This window comes from Phalacrocorax aristotelis, chromosome 21 (assembly GCF_949628215.1).
Source record: "Phalacrocorax aristotelis chromosome 21, bGulAri2.1, whole genome shotgun sequence".
Classification (NCBI taxonomy): domain Eukaryota; kingdom Metazoa; phylum Chordata; class Aves; order Suliformes; family Phalacrocoracidae; genus Phalacrocorax; species Phalacrocorax aristotelis.
In genome coordinates this window covers 8,181,268-8,208,204 of record NC_134296.1, presented here as the reverse complement: position 1 = coordinate 8,208,204, position 26,937 = coordinate 8,181,268, and the positions used below count along the sequence as shown (strand labels likewise).

At 47.1% G+C, this 26,937-nt stretch overlaps 1 protein-coding gene across 1 annotated transcript; it reads left to right on the top strand.

Moving 5' to 3' along the window:
- The first annotated feature begins 5,216 nt into the window (after positions 1 to 5,216).
- On the top strand, positions 5,217 to 25,247 carry SYT6 (synaptotagmin 6). Its single transcript, XM_075115468.1, has 6 exons — positions 5,217 to 6,495; positions 8,393 to 8,951; positions 15,368 to 15,488; positions 17,045 to 17,216; positions 17,837 to 17,987; positions 23,671 to 25,247. Exons 1-6 carry the CDS (start codon positions 6,074 to 6,076, stop codon positions 23,740 to 23,742), a joined length of 1,497 nt encoding a protein of 498 aa, XP_074971569.1. The 5' UTR covers positions 5,217 to 6,073; the 3' UTR covers positions 23,743 to 25,247.
- The last annotated feature ends 1,690 nt before the right edge of the window (positions 25,248 to 26,937 follow it).

The following is a 26,937-nucleotide window of genomic DNA, read 5'->3' as shown; positions in this document are numbered from 1 at the left end:
ACTGATGGTTTAGTTGTTGCTGAGCAGTGCTTACACAAGGCGAGGACTTTTCCAGCCTCTCACGCCCTGCCGGGGGCACAAGGAGCGGGAGGGGAGGGGGCACAGCCAGGACAGCTGATCCAAACTGGCCATAGGGGTGTTCCATATCATATGACGTCATGCCCAGCATTAAAAACCATGGGGAGTTGGTGGGGCGGGAGCGGTGATCGTGGTTCGATGACTGGCGGGGCATCAGTCAGCACATGGTGAGTGGTTGCATCACTTGCTTTTTTTCCTGTTTTCACTTCTCTCTCGTTTTTTTTTTTTTCCTTTACATTGTTGTTGTTATTATTATTATATTTTATTTTCATTATTAAACTGTTCTTATCTCAACCCATGAGTTTTCTTACTTTTGCCCTTCCAATTCCCTCCCCCGTCCCTCTGGGGTGGGGGCAGTGAGCGAGCGGCTGCGTGGGGCTCAGTTGGTGCCTGGGGTTAAACCCTGGCACTAGTTCCCATCCAAGATGAAACAAAACGGGTAGTTGTACTGATGCGCTGCTTCCCAAGTGCATGGGTCCCAGGGCAAGGGAGAGGCTGGGCTAAGCAGGAAAATATGTCCCTTTCCTAAAATAGCTTTTAGCTTTACAATTTTAAGTTGCTCCCCTGTCCATTTGTCCTGCCCTGGGCTGTCCCATCTTTTATTTGAAAGGCAGTAGAAAGTAGCGACCTTCTCTGAAGTTTTATAGTTTTGAGCCATTCTGTGAGCTTTGTTGTAAGACTCAATAGCAAGATTTTTAGATGTTACAAAAACACCAAGATGAAAAGTCAAAAGAGCAACAAGATCATTTGCTGGTAAAGTTGATCGGTTTCGGACCGTCTCCTTTGTGCTCTCGGCATCCCCATTGCACACTGTCGGCTCCAGGTCTTTTCTGCAGCGAGATCGTTCTGTCAGAAAGTATTTCACTGCTTGAGTCCTCTGCCGAATACTCCCGGTCGGGAAACTTGTTTGTATTTAAATGCTTGAATAAGATCTGGTCTCTCACTTGTGTCCCTTGGCACTGGCTTGGGGTGTCCCTGCATGTCCCCATTGTTGTGCTGGTCTTGGCACTGCTCCTGATGGCGGCGGGAGAGGGCCAGTCCTGGGCCTCACAGCTCTGGAGCATCACCCAGCCGGCTTCTCACCGCCTGCCCCCCGCTTCCTTCGTAGATACTTAACCGCTCCTGCTGCAAGGAAACTGAAGTGCAGCGTGGTTTTTGTAAAAGTTGGTCTAAGCTGTTTGTGCTGTCTCTGGAGACTCTGATTCATTATTTTCCCTTATGCCAGGCTGCAGGGGTGGGAGATCAGTGTTTCTGTTTACTCAGTCTTGATGTCTAACAGCACTTCCTGCTGCGTAAGTGGTGATAAATGATCATTTATCATTAGCCTCTGAGGTACGGCTTGCCTTCGCCCGTTCACTGAAGGAAAGCAGAACAAAGCCCATGGTCCGTGTGGGCCTTCCCAGGGATGTGCTCGTGTCTGTCCCGGCAGCGAGTGGCTTTCTGGTTTAGAAATCTGTTTCTCTCCATCAGCTGCTCCGACAGGGAATCTGTGGCACAACCCATCAAAAGCTCATTCCTGGATGAGAGGAGCCTTTCCCTTGTTCTCCTGGTGTCGAAATGCTTTCGGTGAAGGTCTCTGCTCTACAGCAAAGGACCAGGACTGCTGGTGGTGGCTGTCGATGGTCACTTCTGGGGCACTGCTGTGAGATGTAGTAGTGCTTTGTGCCTGTAGGGACTGGGACAAAGTCTCAGTTCTCCGAGGACTTTGGGTGCACACAGAAACACAGTGCGTCACAAATTCACAATTTCTCTTTTGCCTTACGTACCATGCTAAACCTCTACCTCAAAAAGACCTTCATAAGTGAGGCAGACCATCCCCGAAGGAGCCGCCTGTGTTATTTACCACTAGGTAAATAACAGCCCAGTGCCTTATCCTAAGCTCATCAGCTCATGCAGGTAAACGTTGTGTTCGTGTCCATGTCTTTCCTGCTGTTTGTTCTCCCCTCCCTCCTCATCGGTCATGCGAGAGCTTCGTCATTGCTGCTCTGTAAGCAGCAAAAGCAGTTTCCAGCTGAGGGTTCCTCTGGGAACGGCCTCTCAATCCCAGTGGGGAGCGAGACGGGAAAACAGCCACATTAATTTGTATTTGCTACCTCCTCCTTTTAAGCTTTATCTTTGCAATTACAATTCGTAATAAAATCCGTTTTCCAACATGGCAATTTTTCCTGTGTCTCTCGAAGGAGCTGTGCTGGGACGAGGTACCAGCACCGCATTAGGCAAGAACAGGGTGAGGAATGGCTGAAGCTGTTCTGCACTGGTACGGCCCTACTTTCCTGATAACAAAGCGACAAATAACCCAATGTTGTTTTTTTGGAGGAGAACAGAATAGAAACATAGTTCTTGTTGTATTTTTCCTCAGATGGGATGTTTCTCAGTGCCATAAGGTGCCTCCGTCCCTTGCCGAGGATGGTGATACCGCGAGCGGTGGCAGGGCTCCAGCGAGCTGGCCGCAGCGTGGGGGCGTTCAGTAACACAGAGGCTGAACTATTCCTGTGCCCTTCCTCACCGCCAGACGCAGACACGTCCCTCTGTACCCTCTGCTCGGGAAGCCTTGGCTCCGGCCATTGCACAGGGTGGGATATTATAAACAGATGAGCTAATCTTTCCCCTGGGCTGAGGCGCCCTTTTGGTCTGTGCTGCCTTTGGCAAAGTCTTTGGGCCTTACCTCCATCCATGCCAGGAATACCCAGGCAACCTCTGGCCCCGGGGAATTTTCTGTGAGATAACGAATTATCTTGGGTTTAGTTTCTTGTAAGTTAAAGGACATTAAAAGAATAATATTTTGAACACTAGGGTTTTTTTTTAAAAGTAACTGACATTTTTGAATTCATAAGAGAAAGCTCATTAAATCAATTAAGGTCAGCTCTGTCCAACTGATATTTAAGTTTAATAAGTCATGAAAAGGTCTTGGGGAATTCAGTGTCATCTTCAGATAAACCATATTCTTCCCAGGCAGATGCTTAAAAAATGTCTGTAAAATCCTGATCCCTTCTGCTTTTGTTTTATGTGAGTTGTCAGAGGAAAGAGTAGGAGGTCAAGCATAAAAGTATCTGTGAATCCTGTCAAATACGTTATGAACGCCAGCTCAGCGAGAAGTGACACGAACGAAGATCCTTCTCAAGCTGGCAACAGGTTTTTCAGAGGGATAATGGATTATTTCTGATGTTGCCCGTTAATGACTCTGGTGCACTAGCTGATTCATGCTTGCTCTAGAACTTCTTGGAATGGGCAGAAGTATCTTAACAGAAGCTTTTTTGTCACGTAACAACTCCCAGCAGTGATAGTTTCTCCACTGTAACTATTTCCTTTGTAACAACATAGACATATTTGCAAAAAGTCCAGATTCTTAAGTTTTCTTATGAAACTGTTTAACACGGAGTTTCCTGGGTGCAATGCCAAGACTTAACTCAAGTGTAGGAAAGCGGAACCTCTGCACTCCCTGCTTTGGTGAGAATATATTTACCCAAATCTCTAAGGAAGCTCCACTGCTGACTTTTACAATCCTAATTATTACTCAATAGGATGGGACCTATTTATTCGCCCCAGTAGTGAGCTGTATTTCCACCCTGGAGCTACAGCAGAAAGGAGCCGGTGCAGTCTGACCTCTGCAGGGGGCCGGTGACAAAAAGTTGCAAAAACTTCTGAATGGCATTTATTCTTTCCATCTGTGCCTGCCGGCAGCTCGCAGCCTTCCTTTCGCGTCAAAGAACCTGTGGGCAGTCAGGAAGCTTTGCCTCAAGCTCTTAGTGAATTTGCTAAGCTAGATAATTTTGTGGAAAAACAGTGCATTTCCTCTGGGGTATCGGAAACAACAGATGGTTTCCCAGGTGTTCAGTACGACTGCCTTGTTCTGGTGTAGATGTCGCATTTTGTGTCTGATGCTGCCTCGAGATTTCCCTTAGAAAAACTGATGCGAAAAACCTAAATATTTAGTAGCTGTTGGATTCTCAGATAGCATGTTTGCAAAGTTTGACAAGATAAATGGGTTCCTGAATACTTTGCTCCTATGGTTCACCAGTGGTGTTTGGGAGTGTTGTTTTTTTTATTATTGCTTTGTCTAAATTCAGCTATTTTTTCAAGGTAAAAACTTAGTCTTTCCACATATTGTATAGATTTTCTCAGCCTTATACATTAAATATCTTATTACAGCTGTACAAAACTAAACTGTATGACCAAAGGAAACAGGTCTTATGGCTGCTATTTAAGGTGAAGCATACGTCAGGGATCATGTTTATAGTAGCTATGACGAAGCACAGGTGTGAGGCTCCCAGTTTATATTCTAAGAGCTAAGCTGCCTGGAAAGGATGGATGTTGCGGGAGATTGTTTTAAATGCAGTTTTTGAGTGAGTCTAGCGTTTCCTAGAGCTCCTGGAGCGAGAAGCTCTTTGCTGTAGGTACACTCAGATGTGATCTAAAGAGGTGCTGTCAGCTCACATGGACAAAACTGAAGTATTCGTACCCGCAGCCATGAGCTTCAGCGTTAGCCAGCTTGGCCGAGGGGGGCTGTGCGGACGCCGCGGCGGGGACGGACCCGCGCCCCTTCCCGGGGTGCTGCGGCCGACGGCCACGTCCCGCTGCGCTGCGAGCTGTCGCCTGCTGGGACAGGGCCACCGCCGCGGGCGAGCAGGGGGCCTGGCTCCACATCGGGGTCCAGCCCCCGCCGCAGGAGACGAGCAGCCGTGCCCTGCGGATGCCCTTCCACGCACGATGCGCTCGCTTCCTAGGTCCTGCCTCCCTTCAGCTGATTTTACAAGAGGCTCGTTACACTCCCCAGGAGTCATTTCAGCTGTGACTACCGAGACAGTTCAGAAACACATCTCGGGTAGTGAATTAAGTAGCTCCTCTGTTTCATGTGGTAACGCAAAATGTTTATGGTCCAAGAAGACACGTAAACAGAGGTGCCTAACAGGTAATGGATATTGTGTATAAATTTCTCAAGTGTTTGGTTTTTTTCCCCCGTCTTTCTGTCCTGACTTGCACTGAGGGAATTTAAGGAGTGTAGCTTTACCGGTCAGCGCAAATAACACAGTAGGCAATCAAGGAATTGTCCTTGAACTCACAGCAATCTCTGACTGACTCAGCCATAGTCCTGACACTGCGGACTTAACTCCAGTGCCAAACCTGTCTTCATCTTCAGGGACTGGTATTCTTTGTGATTCTGAGCTCTTGGAATTTTGGTTTGGGTGGGAATCTGGGAATTAATACACTGTAATAAAGGAACTAAAAATAGCCAAAGTTTTCTTTTCTTGAAGTGCTGTGAATCATTTCACAGCCTAGATCATGTATATATCTCTGTCTATATATATATCTCTTTCTTTTTTCCTGATTCTTCAGCCATATATATGGAAGCTTTTTCCTCTTCAGAAAAAGATAGATATGCTGAAATACATACCGTATGAGGTAAAAGTGACTCAGAGAGGATCACAGATTCTGTGCTATTTAGAATAAGGAAGAATGTGTAGTACTTTCTGTACAGTCTCCTTCTATGGTTGGTTTCACTGCATCAGCAGCTTGTGATTTTTTTTTTTTTTACTGGTATTTACTTTCTATGCCCTATGGGCACATCTGGACAAGATGTGAGTGTTGATAGTACAACAACAATCTGCTTCCAGGACCGTGGCAGATAGATTCTTTTAATATAGTGTCTGAACACCTGTGGTATGAGGCAAAATGGCAGTTTCTGCTGGTGCAGCACTGGAGCTTGTTTCTATCATGCAATTCTGCAATTCTTCTCGATTTCAGACTCAGCGGTTTGCCAATGCCACAAAACAAACCAAGGATGATATTTTATAGACAGTCTAAGCATCATGGCACAAAACTTCATAGCTCTGGCCACCCGGAAAAGCCCATTTCTCCCCAGATATGTCTGGGGCAGGAAAAGGTCTGAAATCTGTCAGGGGGTGTTCACTTGGTTTTGACTCTTGTTTGCAGAACCTGCCAAGAGCTCTCTGTTAGTCATGATATAAGACAGTATGGACCATTTCATCCTTCGCTTATGGTGTTCTCACCATCTTTCTTTTCTTTTCTCCTTTCCCGTTCCTCCCATCTCCCTGTCGCTGTTGCCTTCTCTCTCCCTGTAGAGCTCTCCGTCAGCCTCCTTGCAGTGATAGTTATTGTGTGTGGACTGGCCCTGGTGGCAGTTTTTCTGTTTCTCTTTTGGAAGCTGTGCTGGGTTCCCTGGAGGAACAAGGCCATTTCTTCTAACCTGGCCGTCTTGCACAGCGAGGCAGGCTGCAATAAGGAGACCATGGCAGACAAACTCAAGGACACGAGTGCCATAAGTTTCCTGGAGGCAGCGGTGAAGATCAGCCACACATCGCCAGACATCCCTGCAGAGGTCCAGATGTCCATGAAAGACCACATCATGCGGCGCACGCGGATCCAGAGGCAAACAACAGAGCCTGCGTCTTCCACCAGGTGAGGGGAATGCAGGGCTCTGCAGGGATGCTGCGCCGCGGGGCGGCTGGCAGGGCGGGAGGAGCGCTCAATGGAGCCTGAGGTTCAGATACCTTCAGGGAGGCTAAAGAAAGCACTCCCATCTACATGCTGGATTACTTTCCAAAGACCGGTCATTAACCAATTAAAGTGTTAAGACTGGCTTACTCTGGGCCCTTTTAAAAAAATCGAGGAGTCAAGCCCTATTGCTGTGACTTGACCTCATTGTGTCAATCCGTCAGTACGCTTTGGCCACTTTAATTTTATTCCGACATGAGAGGTGGGCTGAAGTATCAATGATGGTATGCTGTCAGACAGAATTAGACCTCCTTGCTCTCTCTTGTTGTTGTGGCTCCTAGCAGAAACCATTAGATAAGCAGAACTGACATATCGCTCGCTGCACTAGCTTAGAACCAGCTGCGCTCAGTGCTTGCGCTCAGTGCATGTCTCTGTCTCAGCCAGGGACAGAGATGTCAGCACCATACTCAGTAAATCAGGATAAGGCTGTATTAACCTTGGGACATCATCTCGGCAAGAATACTGAGAAATACGGTACCTCTTCCTTGACACAGAAGGCCGTGAAACTGGGACAGGAAGGGGTGATCGCAGGGTCCTGGCTGTGCCCCAGCACTTCTGCTTGCTTTGCTGGCCATGCCCATGATGTGTGCAAGAGTGCAACTGCGAATACAGACATTGCTCAGGAAATTGGCTGCAGTATTGCAGGGTTAATGAGGCACTGATCACAGCCTTCTGTTTGAAGAAGCTGGAGTTAAAGTCAACATGGTGCCACCCGCAATTGTGCCACATACTATTTTATTTAACTGCACTGCCTTTTGGATAGCTGATCGCCTCTGTCATGCACACGCTCGTTCTGCTTTTATTACACCTTTCCAATGGAAGAGAAAACAAAAGCTCAGCCTGTCTGAATTAGGGCAAAGTGGGACTTGGTTGTATGAGGGAAGATTTCAGACCCACCTTCTCAAGGGAAAAAGCCCGGCATGAAGCACAGGCAGGCAGCCAGACCTGGGGACACTGGGGAACAACCTCAGCAGTTTGGGATCTGTGACTCACAGCCCAGCCTAGCCCGGGCCAAATGCTGTTGAGGAACCTGCCAAGGAGGAGTGAGGTCTCTGAGCACCGTGTATCACGGAAAGCCAATGCTCTGGCTATACAAGTTCTTGGTATGGTTAAATAACTCCATATGCTGCTCTTGTAAACAGCAGATAACCTGAAATAATGCTGTGAGTCCACAGAAAGCTTTTATGCTTTGCTTAGATAAAGCTTTGCTTACATACAGTTTCCCTTGTACTGAAAGGGGACTCAAGGCAAGAGGCAGCTCCCAGATGAGGCTGTGCATGCCCCTCTGTCAAGAATTATCTATTGGCTTCTGATGAGAGTCTGCTGGAGAGGTTTGGAAGCAGCAATACCCAGAGCAAGACCTAACTTTCTGAGATGGCCGTGGTTCTTTCACTTTAAAAGTTTCTTTTGCCTGAGGGAGACTTAGTGCCAGTACCTCGGAAGGGTAAGGACTGAGGGTGGGGAAGAGGCCCCACACTGGGTTGTCTATGGCTTGGTTAAGGAGTTGTTGGGTCTCATATATTTAGCTGTGGGCTGTTATGTGTGTAACAGGTGAAAAAATGCAGCTTACTGCAAATACCCTGAAAGTTAGGAAATTTGCTGGACTGGTTCCTTTGACCACCGGGGGTGTTCCCACCTGTGTTCATTTCCGTAACGCATGTACTTTCTGCACGGAGGTCAGGAGCACCTCTTGCATTTGTTCTTGCGCTCTTCCTGCTCTCCTAGCATTAGTAATCCAGGGGAGAGAAAGCAGAGGCATGTCCTTGGAAAACCATACAGCTGATGTGTCTTCCTCCCACAGGCACATCTCCTTCAAAAGGCACCTTCCTCGGCAAATGCACGTATCCAGCATGGACTATGGCATGGACCCACCGGCTGTGGCTGAGCAGCCGACCAGCATCGGCCGCATTAAGCCTGAACTCTATAAGCAAAAGTCTGTTGACTCTGAGGACCCCAAAAAAGAGGCAGCAAAAACCTGTGGGAAAATTAACTTCACTCTCAAGTACGACTATGAGAATGAGACGCTGACTGTCCGAATTCTCAGGGCTTTTGACTTGCCGGCCAAAGACTTCTGCGGCAGCTCAGATCCCTATGTGAAGATCTACCTCCTGCCCGACAGAAAGCGCAAGTTCCAGACACGAGTCCACAGGAAGACTCTGAACCCCACCTTCGATGAGTCCTTCCACTTCCCCGTGCCCCATGAGGATCTGGCAAGCAGGAAGCTCCACCTGAGCGTCTTTGACTTTGACAGGTTCTCCAGACATGACATGATAGGAGAAGTTATCTTGGAGAACCTGTTTGAGACTTCAGACCTTTCTCGGGAGACTTCCATCTGGAAGGACATTCAGTACGCGACGACGGTGAGTATCTGCTTTGGAGGGTCATCCCTGCCATGGGAGCGTTTGCAGCACGGTGCTGTGGGGTGGCCGTGGTACCTGTGCATGCGGAGGACAGGTGCCGAGTGTGTGGTGAGCGGCTCCAGGGCAGGATGAGTTGGGCTTCTCTATTTGGCTGGACTGTCTAAAGGGGTAAGTCCTGCACAACTGCCAGCTGAAGGGTTTATTGCCTCCCTGCAGATGGTACTGTTAGCCCTGGGACCTACAGCCATCGCACGCAGGGGTGGTGAAGGCTGTTGTGGTGAAGCCTGTCAGCTTTACCAGAATTCTGCTTTACTGGAGATTCATCCCCTTACTTAGTGTCTTGCACTTACCTCACCTGCAACGAATCTCACTGATACCAGTTTTGCTAAAAACCGAGTGGTTCAGTGTACTCCCTGTCCGGCATCCCTTCGACATGTGAAGGGTTTCAGGTTCTGGTTGTCTGCCACGTGCACACGATAACAGTAAGAATTAGCTCTGGAGAGCCACAGCCAACCCGTCAGAGGCACTGGGCTTCACCCTACTGAGGGCGCTCTCTGATGTGTTGCTGGCAACTCTTCCAGAGCTTGATGGGGGTCTTTTAGTAGTTCTCTTGAATTCCCTCTGAAAGTGAAACCAAGCGTCAGAGAAGGAAATATCCCAGCCACTTTCAGTGTTGCAGGGAGCTGGCGGGAGAAGCCACCTTCTCACATTGATCACTGAGCGCTGAAGCAATGACATTAATCTCTACATAATAAGCTGTCTGCTCCTCCACCATCCTCCCTGGGGGACCTGGCTGGTTCTGAGGGCAAACAAATGATTGAACTGCTTTGCAGTTGGACACCAAGTCAGTCACCATCTTTGTCATCTCATGTTGTTATTTCTGAAACTGGAATACGTGATGTCCTCACCCCATGGCTGAAAGCATGGGCCCTGGAAAATCTTTCCTAGCCACTGGCATAACCCGATGATTTGCAGAAATCTGTCTTGCAACTTCCTTTGTAGCTCGTCTCATACCTTTGCTGTCCCGCTTCCTGTATTGGGGAATGAACTTTCAATTATGAATACGTACTGCCTCATGGTCAGCACATCATAAGACATTTGCTTTGCAACTCTTTGCAGCTTTTTTCTCAGTACCATGTTCCTCACCAGTTGTACCCCTTGGACACTACTGTTAGTTCTTGTTCTTTCATTGCAGTGTGTTCATGACTTTCTAAGAGAGCCGTGAGGTCTGGCATGCATGTGCAGCACGGTATCATGTGCTGTGGCGTGGCAGCTGGGACTTGCTGCGGGTGCTCAGCACTCAGGCACCGCAGGGCATACGGTGTGCGTGCAGCACGTTGGCCCCGGTAGGTAGCTCCTGGGCTAGCAGCTGCCCTGGTAGGGCACAGAGAGTGGCCATTGTGCTGCTGTGGCAGTACAGCTTTTGCCATGCCTGTCTAAGGATGCCGAGATTTACATGACACCTGTTGGGTACCCCGGGGCATTGCTGGGAGCGTGCTATGAGCTGCAGCGGTGTTGCCTTTTGAGCACCTTCCTTGCAAGTGAGGTGGGAGGGAGGCAGAGGGTCATCCACAAGGAAAGCCAATGGTATTAGCAGGGTGTTTACAGCTCTTGGCTTTCAATCCACAAATACCACGTCTGTTATGATTCATGGATGGTAATGAAAGGAAAAAAGCTGGCAAAGAGGCAAGCAGGCATCAGGCACATCCATTCGCCTGGCAAAGGGTGGCTAGGAGAGGAGCAACGTTCATCGTGTGCGGATGCCTCTTGGAGGCATCTACCTGTTTGCACCTGCTCTGCCTCTGAAGCCTCAGCTTGCTGTCAGCTCTGCCAGGCTGGCTGTGATGTGCCACGGTGTTGAATCCTGGGGTGAAGTCACTTGTGTGGTGCCAGGGAGTTTCCTTTTCCTTGCTATATAATCAGCACACAAAAGACCTGTGGGCAGGAGTAAAACTGGGAAGGGGTAACAGTTGGTTTCACTAGAGGAAAACCACATAAAACGCATAGCAGCAGGAGAAGGTTATGGAGTCTTTAAGCTGTGTATGTTCTGGGTTTTGCTGGGAAGGTTCTGCAGCTCACAGAAGTAGTGGGAGTTTTCCTAGCTGACAAAGTATACCAACATACTAATAAGCAAGTGCCAGATTTTACACCTGGGGCACAGCAACCCTGGCTGTACAGGCAGGCTGGGCTCTGCTCGATGGCAAATTGAACACGACCCTCAGCGTGCCCTGGCAGCCCAGAGGGCCAGCCGTGCCCTGGGGGGCATCGAGCCCTGCATCACAGCCGGGCGAGGGAAGGGATTGTCCCGCTCTGCCCCGCGCTGGGGCGGCCTCACCCCGAGTGCTGTGGGCAGGGTTGGGAGCCGCAGGACATTGAGGGTATAAAGCTACTGGAGAGTGTCCCGAGGAGGCCACGGAGCTGGGGAAGGGTTTAGAGGGGAAACCGTACGAGGAGCGGCTGGAGTCCCTTGGGTTGTTCAGCCTGGAGCAGAGGAGGCCGAGGGCAGCCCTCATGGCGCTCTGCAGCCCCCTCCCGAGGGGAGGAGGAGGGGCAGGGCTGGTCTCTGCTCTCTGGTGCCCAACGCCAGGGCCCGAGGGAATGGCAGGGAGATGTGCCGGGGGAGGGTTAGGCTGGGCATTAGGGAAAGGCTCTTCCCACAGAGGGTGGTGGAGCCCTGGAACAGGCTCCCCAGGGAGGCATCATGGCACCAGCCTGGCGATATTCCAGAAGCACTTGGACAAGGCCCTCAGAGACACGGTGTGAATTTGGGCTGTCCTGTGCAGGGACAGGAGCTGGACTTGATGGTCCTTGTGGGCCCCTTCCAACTCAGGGCGTTCTATGATTCTAATTTAATGGAAACCTCCCCACACCCCAAAACAGGTGGAGAGATGCCAACAGAAGTGTGGTTGAGGGATAAGGCCCCAAAGAAGGTGTGAGAAGAGCCAACATCATGCCCAAGACACGTTGTGTAGCAGCCTTGCAGGGCTCCCACAGAAACATCGAGTGCTGCATTTCACTCTGTCCCCGATCCTCTCTGTGCCGTTCTTTGGGAATGGGCCAATATTGGTACATCTCAGCCAGTTGTAACACACCCAAGGACATTTCTGTTTAATCAAAAATGAGAAGGGTAAATACAGTTTTCATAAACCCAAGGAAAGCTCTGGGTGACTAATAATACATTAGATCAATCCTGTGGGTAAGAAGATAGGAACGCACTTAAGCAATGATTTAAGCTATTCAAATAGGTAGCACTCAACTATTTAATTAATGACCGTACAGCTTGTGAATCAGTGAAACATTTTTTGGTTTCAAGTCTGCAAAGCTTAGTGATTCAGAGCTTTCATTATTTCCTAAGAGGTACTGATAGGAATTTTGGAAATGTCCCAATGTCTATAATCTGCAAGAAAATAATGTACCCACAGGGCACGTTTTACTCTCCTGTATTTATGGTTGCAAAGAAAAATCTCTTGACCTAATACAATGAGGTCAAAGAACAATTTATGTTAATTTTATGCCCTGAACAGGTCCTCTCAGTGCAAGGAGAGGAATAGAAGATGAGATGATGCCCACGGGGTGCTCTCACGAGCTCATATAGGGCTGCTCTCTTCTGACATTTGTGTCCAAGGCTTCCTGCTCTCGTCCCTCCCAAACCACCGCAGACCGAGGAATGTAAGAAAGAACAGATCCAGCCCAGCGTGTCGTTTGAATGCCAATTGCTGTTGCACTGTGCACTGGACATAGCATCCAGTGCAGCTGGTGCACAGTAAGATTCAGGTGATCGTTTCTTTGGGAATAGAACAACCATTTCTAATCATAATTTTAGAATATTTATTTTAAATTCTTTTCTATTGTCAGTAAAGTCTATGGCTGAGACTGGTAGATGCAGGGTCTGACTGGAGCTGGAGACACTTAAGCGAGCAGGTGCAATCGAGTCCTCAAGCTTAGTTCTGATGCGGTGGCAGTGTTTGCATCAGGTGCCAGACACTCGTTACAGAGTGCCTTCTTGGTGCAGTTATTTGTTCAGGCTCTTTGTTATGTAAGGCCATTAATCTTAAAAGGGGAAGAATACCTCTAAAGGTAACAGGAAGTGCTGTATTTTAAAAAGAAAATTTTAATTTCGGGCACAGTATTTTTGAGCGGTCATTTTAAGACACTGTAAATGAATGAGGTTCTGTAAATCCTGAGCTCCCTGTCCTCTGAAAACTGGGCACATTGGGGTCAGGCAGCAAGAACCCCGGCTCAGCTCGGCTCGCAGGGTACAGGTGACAGCAGAGGTAAACCTGCCAAACATTTCTGAGCACTCAGCGGCGGTGTTTGTTGCTGCTCTACCTCCAAGGCAGCAGCCCAACCCAGGGGCACCCGTTGCACTCAAGGTGCTGTAGCTGCAATGCAGTCAAGAGTTAGAAGCTGCAGGGGCTCTAAAAGCTCTTTTGTTATGTGATGAAAACGATTCTGGTACCTTTAGTAGTATTTGTGAGGCAAGAAATTTAGCTCCCGGTAGGCACATCAAAGGTACTAAAGGCAGAGGAATAACTGCTCAGTAAATGTTTTTACCTGTTCCATTACTGGTCACTGACAATGAGGACGTGACTCCAGATCATTTTGTTGCGTTGGAAGGAAAGCAGTTCTGGCTGCATGTGGTTTATTAAGGTGTGCAAGAGATCAGAGTGGGAACTCTGAGTGGGTGAGAGTATTAAACTCTTATTTATCACCTACAGCACCTTCTGAGATGTTTATTTAGATACTTACAAGTCTAGTCATACGTTGCTCTGCCCAGAAAACATTTGGCTGCCACTGTTTCTTTTCTACACTCTATGCTTAAGAAGATTTTCAATTTATTTGCTAGTCAAGTGAAGTCTTGTCAAGAATCAACAATTTTATGTAACGTTCATTAGTATTCTGTACGTCTAAGTGGGATAAATATCTAATCGTTGCCTGACCAGAGAACAAGAAGGAAATAATTTGGCAAAAATCTCATCCATCAACAAGATCTATTCTCCTAACACTTAGCAAAGCTTTAAGTGCCTAATGCATTTACTTGTCTTTTTAGTTCCATCACTCTACTACTAACAGCTACAATTTCTTTTCAGGAGATCATTATATCACATTGAAATTAACCAAATACTCCGTTTCCAAAAATAAATGGGTTGTTTGCTCTACAGATGTGGGATCTGTATCTACAAAATAAGATATTTTTTTAAAAATCCATTTTTGGAAGGTATTTTGAAATCTTTCTGCTGACTTCAGAGGATAATGCTTTCTAGTTTAAATAGTACTTCTGGATTGTTTATTTTTTTCTCCTGAATTCCCATGAGCAAGGCAATGATGGAATGGACTTTTAGGAGATGTAGTAGATAAGGCTGGGTGTATAATTGGTGCTAAGAGCTACGTGTAAAAGTCGTTTTAGGGGGCACTACAAGAGTAAATTATATGTGCCTTTATGTAATCCAGAAACTACCAAATGTTTCTGAGTGCCATCTGCTGGTTAATTCACTAGTTATATACATACATACACGTGCCTCATACTGCATTTGTTAGCTCTTTGAAGGCATCTCAAAGGGGTTGGTGGTCCAAGTGGTAGAAAACGTGTCACAACCTAAAAGCTCAATTGCTACTAAATGGAGCCTTTCATGGTTCTCTTCTGTGTTAAAGCTCTGACCCCCTGGTCTGTAACTACCTGGTAATCCCCGCTCAGCTTCAGAGAAAATCACCGTGTTAGAGCTGTCTGCATTCTCGGCCACAATGTTAGGCACCAACAAAGCCTGTAAGCCTCTGTTACTGAACCAGTGGCAGCAAGTGTGCTGGAAAGCCACTCACTGCATGCGTTGTGGTGTACGACCAGAGAGCTACGGCACCTTCTCCCCTTTCTGTGATCTCGCTCTGTGTTTGGTATTTCTCCATTTGAAGAAATAGATGTTAGTGTCATACGGTTGGCACTAGAAGATGCATACCAAGCACACGAAGATGCATACCAGAAGATGTATATCAAGCAGAACTTGATACTAATATAATTCCCTTAATGGCCTTCATTTGGTGTTAGATATCACTTCTGCATAAGCAATGGAGCAGAAAAAGAGGAGCGCATTAGCTGTAATGTTGCAACATGAAACACACACTGAGGCAGTGGAAGATTAGCCTTAGCTATGATCTGAAGCTGTAACATTTGGACACACTTTTTTCCCTGTTCCCTATATTCTTTTTTAGCCGAATCATGTTGGGATACACTGGAAAATAAATTCTGCAGCACCGCCGTATAGTAAAGCATCATTCACTTGAAAATGACAAAGTGGAGAAAAGCCTGTTTCAGTGTGAGTGCTGCTGCATGAGTCCTGCGCGAAGCATTGTGGTGGAGGGTGGAGGCAGCCTAGCTGGCCCTTGCATGTTTCCAATGTAATGTGTTCTCTGTTTTATTAAAGGAAAGCGTGGACCTGGGAGAGATCATGTTTTCCCTTTGTTATTTGCCAACTGCAGGTCGCCTCACCTTAACAGTCATTAAATGCAGGAATCTCAAAGCTATGGATATCACTGGTTACTCAGGTAGGTGCTCGGTGGCTGAGAAGGACCCCATTGCATCCACACAGCTCCTGCCCCGCTCGGGGCAGCCTCAGTGGGCGCTGGGCTTATGGCTCGATGTCAAGGCTGTGTCGTAACTGAAACACCTGGCAAAACTTTGTCCGTGTTTTAAGTACGCGCAAAGCTTTAGAAGTAGGATCATCTTTTAAACCCATTCCCAAGGCCATGAATCCAGGGAGGGTTAGTATATACTACTCAAGGAGACTGCCATCAGTTTCCCATCTCCACAGGAGGGTTTGCAGAGTCAAAGCTCGGGTGCATCTCTTGGCTTGGATGCGTCAGACCTGTTGCAGATACTGACCCTAGCAGTTTTCTGTGAGTAGGGAGGTTTCCATCAGATAACCCCCTCCAGCCAGAATCAATCATTTCACCCCAAGATTAGGAAAGGATTACGGGCCACGTGGGTAAATCCCAGGTGAGTGTGCATTCCTCTGTACAGTGGCCAGTACTCAAACATTAGGATCTAAGTCACTGTATGCATGCATTCACAGTTCCAAAGAGTTGGCTTGCAAATTCAGCATGCATAAATTCTGGATTTCAACACAAAAAGCAGTTTCTTTTCCAGAGCTCAACATCATAGTATTTGAAATTCATCCATGACTTGTATGAAAGGCAGTAACAATAAAGTAAAAGATCTTTGCAGAAAACATTTCTACTCAGCTGGAGCTTGATGCCTTATGAAATGTCTGAGAACTGAGACTTCAGATGAAGCCAGCTCAGCGTTTCTGTAATAATACATTGCACATTTACTGTTACTTGAAAATGCATTGAAATCTCCTGAGCAGCCGTTACAGCAAACAGGAGCTGTTTGTAACTTGAGGGCATTCTGCCATGATCAGCCGGCAGAAATGTTGTTCTAAAAGATCAGCATGTGAAGCAGAGCTGCTCTAACACCCTTTCTTTCTGCTGCTTTTTGACATTGGGAAAATGGGTTTTAAAATTCCCCTACTCGCTGTAACTCTGCTACCTAATGTTAGCAGTTGGATAGTTTTGGTGGCAGTGCAGGAAAGGATCCCTGTAAAATAACCCCCTCTGCCTGTTTGGATCATCAAAATTCTGCATTAAGTTTTGATCTCTTAGGCAAATTTTGAAAAAGTCACATTTTTACTTCAGAGAAAGCACTGAGTTTGCTGTCTGTGGCCATGCAACTAACACAAGCTAGAATGCCTGAGCGCCTGTTAGCATCTTCTGATGAATATGGGCTCTTGGTTTATCATGGGGCCTTCTTACACTTGCAAACCCTTACCACAGAAAAACTGATGGAAAGGGATGATTTGTCCTTCCAAGAAGACTGCAGTGCTGTTCTCCACTGCCTGAACCTCATGGCAGCACTCACACCAGTACGAGAAATGGTGGGTTCAATGGGTACACAGACACCCCTTTTTCTAAAAGTACACTCAGAGTGCCTTTGGCTCATGGTAATTTACAGTCCATCCTTTGATAATGCTGTTTCTATATTGTGGCAGTAACAAAATAAACCTCCGTAAACAGAAAGCCTTTTCCAATTTCTTCCTCTCCAGATCCATATGTCAAAGTCTCTTTGCTCTGTGATGGGCGAAGACTGAAAAAGAAGAAAACCACCATAAAGAAAAACACACTTAATCCCACTTACAATGAAGCAATAATCTTTGACATTCCCCCGGAGAACATGGATCAAGTCAGTCTGCTTATCTCCGTCATGGATTACGATCGGTAGGTGGGAGGCTGGAGGGGAAAACATCCTGTTGGGTGCAGGTTTTCCTGCTCAATAGCCATTTCCCTTAGTATCACGGCCTTGACTGCACAGCTCCATGGCATTTGTCTCTAGTGATTTAAAGTGTCGCTGTTATTTACGATTATGGAAAACTCCCTGCTAGAATAGTAAGTATGGTAAAGCTGGTTCTTTGCCATATGGCATTTTCTTGCGTGAGTTCTGTGTTCCCCTTCACTATTTGCTTGTCCTGCAAACTCTCATCCCGCTTTAGAAGGCAAATGGTCTCACTCTGAGCAGCAATTGGTGTTTGAATTATCCGTTACTGAACTTGTGCTTATTCTTGCTGTACACCACTACATCACACATCCTTGAGATTCTGTATCTGGACTGATCTACAGCTGAAATAGTTTTAAAGTTGTAATTATTTCTGGTGATGGCAGTGCTTCCCTGTGCTGGGGGCTGCATGTGCTGGCAGCCCCAGACGAGAGCTGGCTGTTGCGCAGATACGCCAGCCTGTGTTCACTAGCACCACGTCCTGTGGCACTCGGGTAGCACGGGGTCAGCAGTCTCAGTCAGTCTGTGCGAGAGATAATAACGTTGCTTTTCTGTCATTCTTCAGCGTGGGTCACAATGAGATTATTGGCGTTTGCCGTGTGGGGGTCAATGCTGAAGGACTGGGCAGAGACCACTGGAATGAGATGCTGGCGTACCCACGCAAGCCCATCGCCCACTGGCATCCATTAGTGGAGGTGAAGAAGTCTTTCAAAGAGGTGTGTGGAGTTATTCTTTCCTTTTAATGCATGTGCTGTGCATGACTGAGCTGGTGCAAGGCTTTCAGAGAGCTTCTACTCTCACTTGGGGATTTCTGACAAGAGCTGAGGGAATTTTCTTACCAGAAATGAACTCGAGAAAACAAGCATCTTTGTATTGTCTTGAAATAGCTCCTTGAGCTTGAAAGCAAGAGTGAAAGGGACTGTATTTACAGATATGACTGTTACTGTATTGGTTTTTGGTTTTTTTTTTCTAATTAGAGATTGAAAGCAGTAAGGAAAGAGAATGCTGTTCTGATTGCGAACAAATTGTCCAGGGACATCGCCTATTTCAAGTTTCAATTTTTTCATCCTGAAAGTTTTTTCTGTTGACTCATCTCTAAGCCTTTGAGGGAGAATAAATAGAACAAATGTAATTGCTCTAAACATCTCCTGACAAAGAGATTGAGTTGATGCAGCCCCAGATGATAAAATAGGGCTGAAATGCCTGGGTACCATTTTGACCATCTCCAGCATTTTCTTCTTCTTTGCACTCCATTTTCTCATGCTCCTGTAGAGCTCTTTGGGTTTTGCCTGATTTGGGTCCTAAGTTCTGGAGGAAAGAGATGTGGAAAATGGCACACGTGCCATTGATGCTTCAGGTATGAAAAGAAAGCCAGCATTTGTGGCCAATGATAGCATAATAAAGGCAACAAAACCTCCCACTGTGTCTGGGGCTAAGGAGGCATTTTCCCTCAAAGCCACAGACTAAGTACATAACAAAAAGTATCTTGTTTTCTCTTTGAAGTTCAGATACTGACTGCTACTGGAAGACAGATGGTAGGCTTGGTGATCCTCCACGGTAGTCTGAACTAGTATGCATCCAACCCTACGTTTCTTTGAAATCTGCTCTTTCCTCTAACCAGCAAGCAGTCTGCGCTCGGTGCTCTCTATCCCAGCTCTCATCCATCAGGCTGGTTCCTGAAATTCAGACGTGCCCATCCCAGAGGCAGGTCTGCCTGCTTCATCTGTGGGTTTCTTTCTTTCTCCAAGCATTTGTAAGCAGCGGCTGTGCAAGGTGAGGCCAGTCAGCTGCCCCAGCAGAGCTCTGCAGTGGTTTTCATTACTGCTGTGTCCCTTGGTGGACATTTCTCTATCACAGATGAAACATTGCTGCGGGGCCCTGTCCAGAGCCAGTGTTTATCAGAGGACTATCCTCACTTCCCAGACCCAAGTCAAGTTACAGTCAGTGGGAAAACCTAGCAATTAATATTTTAGTTTAAGAGACAGTGGCGATACATGTATCAGATATTGGAAATCTGAAAATTCACACTTGCTTGGACTAGGCACTTTGTGATCTCATATTGCACCACTGTAAACTGGGAGTAACTACCCAGGGTCAGCCGTGCAGAACTGGTGCAAATCAAACAGAATTAAACCAATGTGCAGTTTGTGTATACAGTAATAGCGCCTTTGGGTGGTGAGCAGCCAGGCTTTCATTAGCCTTTCCATGCTGGAACACTGGCATCGTACACAGGAGCTGTAGCTGCTTGGGCAGGCAGCATATGCCATCTCACACTGCCACGGAGAGCTGGGGAGCAGCGACCGCTGCGTTTCAGCATAAACGCTTGGCGATCTATAATTTGATCGGTTAGCTCAATATCTGTATTATCCGTAGCACCTCACGGCATGATACCGGCTGCCACATCTGACCCAGGGGCAGGAGCTCCTTCTCCGGCTTGTAATTTATATGACTTTAATACACTACTTTTCAGATGCAGGTGGGAGTTTGAAAGAAAGACTCCTGTAAAGTTTTTGATAGTCAATAGGAAAAAAAAGACACAATTATTGTGACGAAACTCAGAGAAACAAAGGCAGGCATGTAAGATGACTCACCTTCTAAAATATACTTTGAAAACCACTGCTGAGACCCCAAGACTTTGGAAAAAAAACCTGACTGAATCATTTCACCCCCCAGAGCACAGGTCAGGAGCTCTGCTTAAAAGAAAAGGAAAAAAAAAAAAAAGCCTCTGTTCATCTGTTCCTGTATTTCTGCCACAAGCTGGTGCACGGAGCCAGCAAGCAAATGGTCCCTGTATTTATTTGCCCTTTTAAGTTTTAGCACTGCTGTCTGCAAATCCCTAGTGCAGCTTAAAAAAAAAAAATCCCAAACAGAAAAAGGCAAGCTCCTGGGCAGAAATTAATGGGAAATGGTATTTGTTGGTTACCACTAACAGTATCATCCTTTCCATATGTGTTTGTGCATCTTTTAAAACCAATCTGGGCTTTGATGATCAGCTCCGGGTCCCCGCGCACACGGAGCCGGCCAGGGGCTGCGGGTCGCGGCTGGGCGCTGCGGCAGGGCCGCCTGCCGGCTCCCCGGTCCGTCACCCCTGAGTGCCGATGCCGGGGAGAAGCTGCTGACCCCCATCCCTTTTTCACCCTTGTGTCTCCGTGGGGGCGAGCTGAGGCTGTGCTGGCTTCCCGAGTGCTCACCTTCATCTGCAGGAGCGTTTGTGGCACCGGCAAACGGAGCGTTCGCTTTCTAGTTGATCCTGACGCTCTTCTCTGTCCGCTCTAGCGATTAGTAACAGCCTCTGCTGTACTTCAGTGCCTTTCCTGATTGCATGCTTGATCTTAAACCGAAAGCAAGAAAGCTAGGATTGAATTGTCCTTTTGCATATATGAACTGAGCAATGGGTGACCGGAGCCGTTAACAACCCGGGACCGCAGAGCCGTTCGGGGCCTGCTGCCGTCGCCCTGTGCCGCTCCGCAGCGGTACGTCCTGGCCCCTCGGGGCTGCGGATGGCTGAAGAAAAGGGTGGGGAAGCTGGAATTTCTTTACTCGCCTACATGCAAACTGCCCTGCTTGGTAAAAACTGGCCAACAAAAGGGGCTTATGCCATATTTTGACTACAGGTCAGAATCACAGGTTCTGGTGAAGTTACCAGGAAAACCATCACCAGAGACATGTTGCACCAGGAGGATGGATCGGCCCTGGCCCCTGGCTCCCTGCCACAGCAGTGTGGGACGGACAGACGGACGGACAGCAGTGCCCTTGGGGCTGCGCTCCCTGGGCCGGGCCGCTGGCCTTGTCCTGCACTGCAGGCATGGCTGCTTGCCTGTCCAACAGGAGGACCCTGGGCAGCTTCGAGCCAGTTCCGCCAGCTGCAGTGCTGCTAACACGGCCCAGAAACCTCATTTCGGGGTCGGCAGCATGGCTCGGGCCCTTCCTCCGTGAGCCAGTGCTGCTCTTTTTCCTCTTTTGTTGCTGGAGTCTTTAGGGAAACTTGCTTCGGTTACATTTCATGTCTTTGGTTGCTCCATATTTATCAACAGTGAGTAACAAACTGTAAGGACTGCACTTCTTTAAAGACCATCATCATTAAAAAGAACATGTGCAAATGAATCATTAATTACAGGCTTCTAAGTACTACCCTTACACATCTGTTTAGAAGGGGAGTTACTAAGCAGAAGATGAGAATTCCACTTGCTGTTGCATTTTGAAGTTATTCTGACAATGAACTCTTGCCCTCGGCACAAACCTGTTCCCATTGTTCAGCCCCGAGGTCCTGCTGGCACCTGCCACCGTGGCCTCGGCCCCCCAGCTGTGCTTCAGCCACCCCACCCATTGCCCTTTCTTCTGCATTTCTCGATACAGGTTAAGTGATATGTCTTTAAATAGAAATATAAAATTACAGTGCATCTCTCCAGACTTTGATGGAGACTTCTGAAAACTGGAAATTTCTCTGTTATCTATCAAAGCCAAACTCTGTCTGACATTGTGGAGCAGCAGCATCAGTGCAATGCAGGCTTTGATGTTGCCAAGTCCCTCTGACATCCAGCACGGAAACATCTATGTGTTTAAACTATTTCTCCAGATAAAAACCGATAACTTTGCTGAGAGCTAAGTCATGCCCATAAAGAAGAACAGCCATTTATCTTTAAAGCTATGCAAAACGAGGCTCCTGCAGACTTTTGGGCATGTTTGACTTTCATTGAGCTGTTCCTATTTTCTGACTGTAACTTACACAATGGATGTTTCACCTTTTCTAATTAAATGAAGAAGTGTCTCCAGGTTCCTCACAGCACACTGGTCACTTGAACCTACTCTCGGAAGAGTTTTCATCACATTTTTGGAGTAGCAAACATTGTCGCTGTAACTGCAGGCAGAACAATGCAAGGAGCATGCTGAGGACTCTGCCAAAAGCCCATTTCTGTTGTAATTTCTGCTTATCTGCTGTTTTATTGGTAATTCTCATGGGGAGGTTGTATCCATATTATCAATTTTTCAGAGATTTTAGCAAATGCATTTGACACATGAAACATAGAAGAAACTGTTTTCTTACCTTAAGGTAGCCTGTTTGGAAGAACAACCTTTCCAGCTTCTTCATGCATTAATTTCTGCTCAGCCCTGATGGAATGTAGTCTGTATAATGCAAACCTGTGCAGTGAGTTACTTTACACTGACTGGTCTCTTTGGGGAAGGAAATTGGCTGAATTCTTGACCCTGTCTCTGCCCCTGCTTTGTAACAAGACGCACACTTGTGAAGCGAATGATAAAACCCAGCCTCTGCCAGCTGGCTCCAAATGAACTCGAACGCGCTCTGCGTGCTGCACGGGCAGACGCGACCCACAACGGGCCAGCGCTGCCGAGCGGCCGTCCTGTGGCGAGCAGCCCCATGGCGCGTTGCCGCGGGGAACCTGCAGGGTTGCAGCAGCCGCAGGGGCCCGGGGCCGCAGGGGCTGCACCCCCAGAGCAGCCAGGAGGCACGGCTGCCCCGGCCCCGGGCGCGTTGCTGTTGCTGACACGGACAGCGTCTGCAAATGGCGGTTTGGCTTGCTCAGCCTTCCCGAGAGCGCCGTGCAGCCGTCCTGTTCTCGCACTTTCAGTTGCGTGTCGTTTGAAATGCCTTTGCCAAGGCAAAGCTGAAGGTCGATTTGCCAAATGAGTTTTCACCCACAAAAGTGAAATTCATACATGCTAGAACATTCATATCAGCCTTGCAAAGCATTTCTGCTTATGTAGGAGAGGAGGGAATAGATCGGGGCGGGATGAAGCAGTGGAAATACCATGCCTCCTGTTGTCTCTGGGAGATGTCTGTCATTTGTCATTTGAATTTAATAAAACAAGATGGTGGGATGGGCAAGTACTCAAAATGAGGAGTAATGGTTTTGAATTATAATAACAGCCCCAAGGCAGATGAATAATAATTTATGATCCCATAAGCGTGGCAAAAAAATGTTTGCTACATCCACTGACTCTCTGATCTGATTTTCACTTTGAGAAACGTCTCTGGCACTGTGGACATAGCTTCTGTGTAGTCAGATTGCCAGACTGGAAAGAAGTAATTTTGCAATTAGGCAGTATTTCTAAAACAAAAAGGCAACAGCACTAAACCAGGAAGCAACAGAAAGCTAAACTGAGAGCAAACTTTGTCTTCATAGCACATACGGATACTGTATATTTTTCCTTTTTTATGAGCAATCCTCATGATTGTGAATTGATTTACAAAGCAATAAAGTAAATTGTCAGTAATTTTTCCTGAGTGGTTAAACACAGGCAGTCAATAGGTTGAAACATGCTGTGGAGCGGATGAAGATACTGCAGAACAGGAGACAGGCAACACGGTAAAGGGTTGTGAAGAATTTAAAATAATCTCTCCTGTTTGCTTAGACTTGCTTTCTTTTTTTCTCCCACCAGTGGCAAGGCCGGGCAGCGAGCTTTGACAGCCAGGGTTCCTGTCCCTCACCTAAACCACCACCCACACCGTGATACAGAGCGCGGCAAGTAAAACGGGACTAAACCAAGTTATTTTTGCACTTGGCCTACAGTCTCAGTAGTTTGTTGCTGAGTGGCGGTGGCAGCAGCGAGACTTTCTGGTCTAGTTGTTCCTGCATAAGTAAAGGCAGAAACCAGTTTTGTGGTCAAATATGTCGTTGTTTAATATGTCTCCCAAGGTGATGTTTTTCTGTGGCTTTTAATGTATGGATCTGTTTCCAGAGGAGGAAGGTGGACTGAGACATGAGCTGGAAGTTTGGTCTGAAAAATAACATGTAAAATAGTTTTTAGTGTGTTCAAAGGCTGGAAAAATGCAAGGATGCGCTGAGTGTCTACAGCCAGCACAGGTGGCCAGGAGAGGGGACACCTGGACTGGCTGTGCTGCACCGTCTGTGCCCGCTTAGACGAGCAGCAGTGAAAGACGCAAGACACCTCTGATCCGTGAGCAGCTCTTTCCACTTGTGGTCAGCCCAAATCCAGCAGCGTGTTCACAGGTTTCCTGTTCGCGTAGAGGTGTTCATGAGCTGTTAGAAGTTTGTGCAGTGTGTATCCCAAACTCCTTTTGTCATATATAAAAAATGCTGTTGATTCCTCAGGGGGGGAAACTGTTTTTTCCCCTCTATTTGAAGTCTCCCTAGAGCTACTTGCATGAACAGTTTCTTAAGACCCCTTTGTAGCTGCTGCTCTTTCCCCCGTACATCACCACATTACCTGGAGTGGAGAGAACTGTGTTGCCACAAGCGGGGTTCAGACATAAAGGGGGAAAGATGTTACAGAAATAGGTGACATCCTTGCATGAGTGCTAGATCTTTATTTCTTATCTCATCCTAGCAATAAAGGGTGAACAAAAGGGAAATATAGAAACACAACCGATACTAAAAAAATCTTCCAAACTTTTTTCATGAACTATCAACACTTCCTTAATGAAAAAAGTTTCTAAGGCCCAAACCCTGGAAGAAGATCAAGTTTTGAAAAAAAATGAAACTTTGCCGGTTCCTTGGCTGCAGAGGCCAAAAAAGAAGTTATAACATCCCGAGTACTAGCTTTGCAAACACAGCTAAATCAGCTGATCTTTATGAGGCAGCTGTGGATTTTGGACACTTTCTCATCGTGGATTTTTCTCTGAGTTAATAAGTACATTAGTGCTGCTTGTTCCACTGTAATTAAATTAACTAGATGCAAGTATTTTGCTTTTGTCTTAAAACAGAATTTGCTAGCAAGGCAGCCATTTCTCCTCACGTCAGATTAGCAGAACTGCATACATCGGCCTCAGTCGTCAGGTCAACTTCAGTTTCCATTTTCCTAAATGTCACAGCATCAGCCTTCACTGAACATCACGACTAGCAAAGAGGGTATTTGTTTGCATTGCTTTTCTGGGTAAGGTGAATCCTTTGTTCAGTGAAGGACAAATACCTGATTTCTCATCACACCTTGTGTCTTAATTCTCTTTATGTGCCACGTGCTATAGAAGCAGAAACTCAATAAAATTATTTTATTTGTAAGTCTTGCCTTGTCTGGTGAAATACTTCCTCTTGTGAAAGCAGTAGTTGTGTGTTATCTGATTTTTAGATGGTTACAGTAATTACAGCAGATGCTATAACATGTGATAATAACAGGCCCTGGCATGGTATGAGGCACTGCAAGGGCAGACACTCCTTAGGCCTTGAACTCTGCAGTTCTTGGTTGTCCTGGGAGAGTCAACGCACAGCCCTTGGGGAACTGCTGAGCACTAGTCACAGAAGAAAAAATATATTTCAAGTGCTAACAGCTCACTGAAACAAAAAGGTGGCAAAACTGCATTAGCTTTCCAGCATAAAGAGGACTGCCCACTGGGGGACATGGCTGAGGACGTCCCTTTTCGTGACAGCCCATCCTTTCAGGGGATGTTTCAGGTCATCTTATAGGAAAGAGTTTCTAACCATTCAAAATAATTGACTTACAGTGGTGGATGGTTCAAAAACTGACCGCAAGCCCCTTGAACCTTGACCTGAGCTGAACTGGGCGTTGGGGGTTTAGTGCCATGTATTGGAGGTGCCTCTTGCAGCAGATCAAAGCACCTGTAACGCAAGACGTACCCAGAAGAAGCTGCAGCAGTCACAGCTGGATGCAAGCATGGCACTTGACAATCATTAATTGCACTAACCCACTCAAATCCTTTTCTTCTTTAATCCTGGCTTCTTGGTTTTTGGTGTTCTCTGTATAATCTCTGTCTTTTATCCATTCTTCTTGTTATCTAGGATTTAGTCAAAACATACGTGGGGTTTGACAAAAAGCTTCTATTTTTAATCCTTGCTTCACACAGATAATCAGTTTCCACTCAATACTGGCTGTCACTTGCGTTACTGGAAAACTGGATCTCATGCTAGTGACTAACACCCACGCCTAGATGGCTCAAACCCCCTACACTTATAGTTTAAATGCTGAGATTTTGCCACATCCCTCGGTGAGGGGATAATCAAACCATTGTGCGTTTGTCATCGCCTCAGCACAGCCACTCGAGAAGATTGGTCACACGAATGGAAACGAGATATGCTGTGCAAGTGCAAATATTTCCCTTTCGTCTAGAGAGCGATTATAACTCACAAAAGGAGCTGAGCCTGGCACAAGAGCCATCCCAGGATTAGTTAAGTTGCTTTCTTGCTCCTCACTTTCCAAGCTACGCTTACCCATATAATAGTAACTCACAGAGAAGTTTAAATTATTGCCAAGCAGAGTAAGGAGGAGCACCACAGGGCCACGTCCCACGGGAGAGTTTGCCGTCATGGGACTCGGGCTCCTCTGAACCTCGCTGCAAAGGCAAATTTCCCTTGCCAGGGGAGGACGCCTGCTGCCCTCAGCCCTGCGCGGAGCCAAGTGGTGGCTCAAGGGCCTGATGCACCGTGCCAGGCCGACAGCAGCGCGCCGGCGGCAGCGGGGAGGCAGCCGGAGGCACCTCCTGGTGCGCGGCTGCCACGCAGGGACGCGCTCGCAAACCAAGTACTGGCTACTGGCCACTTTGCAAAGGCTGCGAGCTGCCACAAAAGAAGAGACTATTTTATTTTGAGTACTGCAAGCAAAATAAACACACATGAGCGTTCCCAGACCTAAATTTTAGTCTCACAGTCTCCAATTTCACAGAACAATGACTGACTGTGGGAAGAGTAAGAGACACTGAAGTGAGGGCTGCCACTTAATGACTGCTAGTTTAAT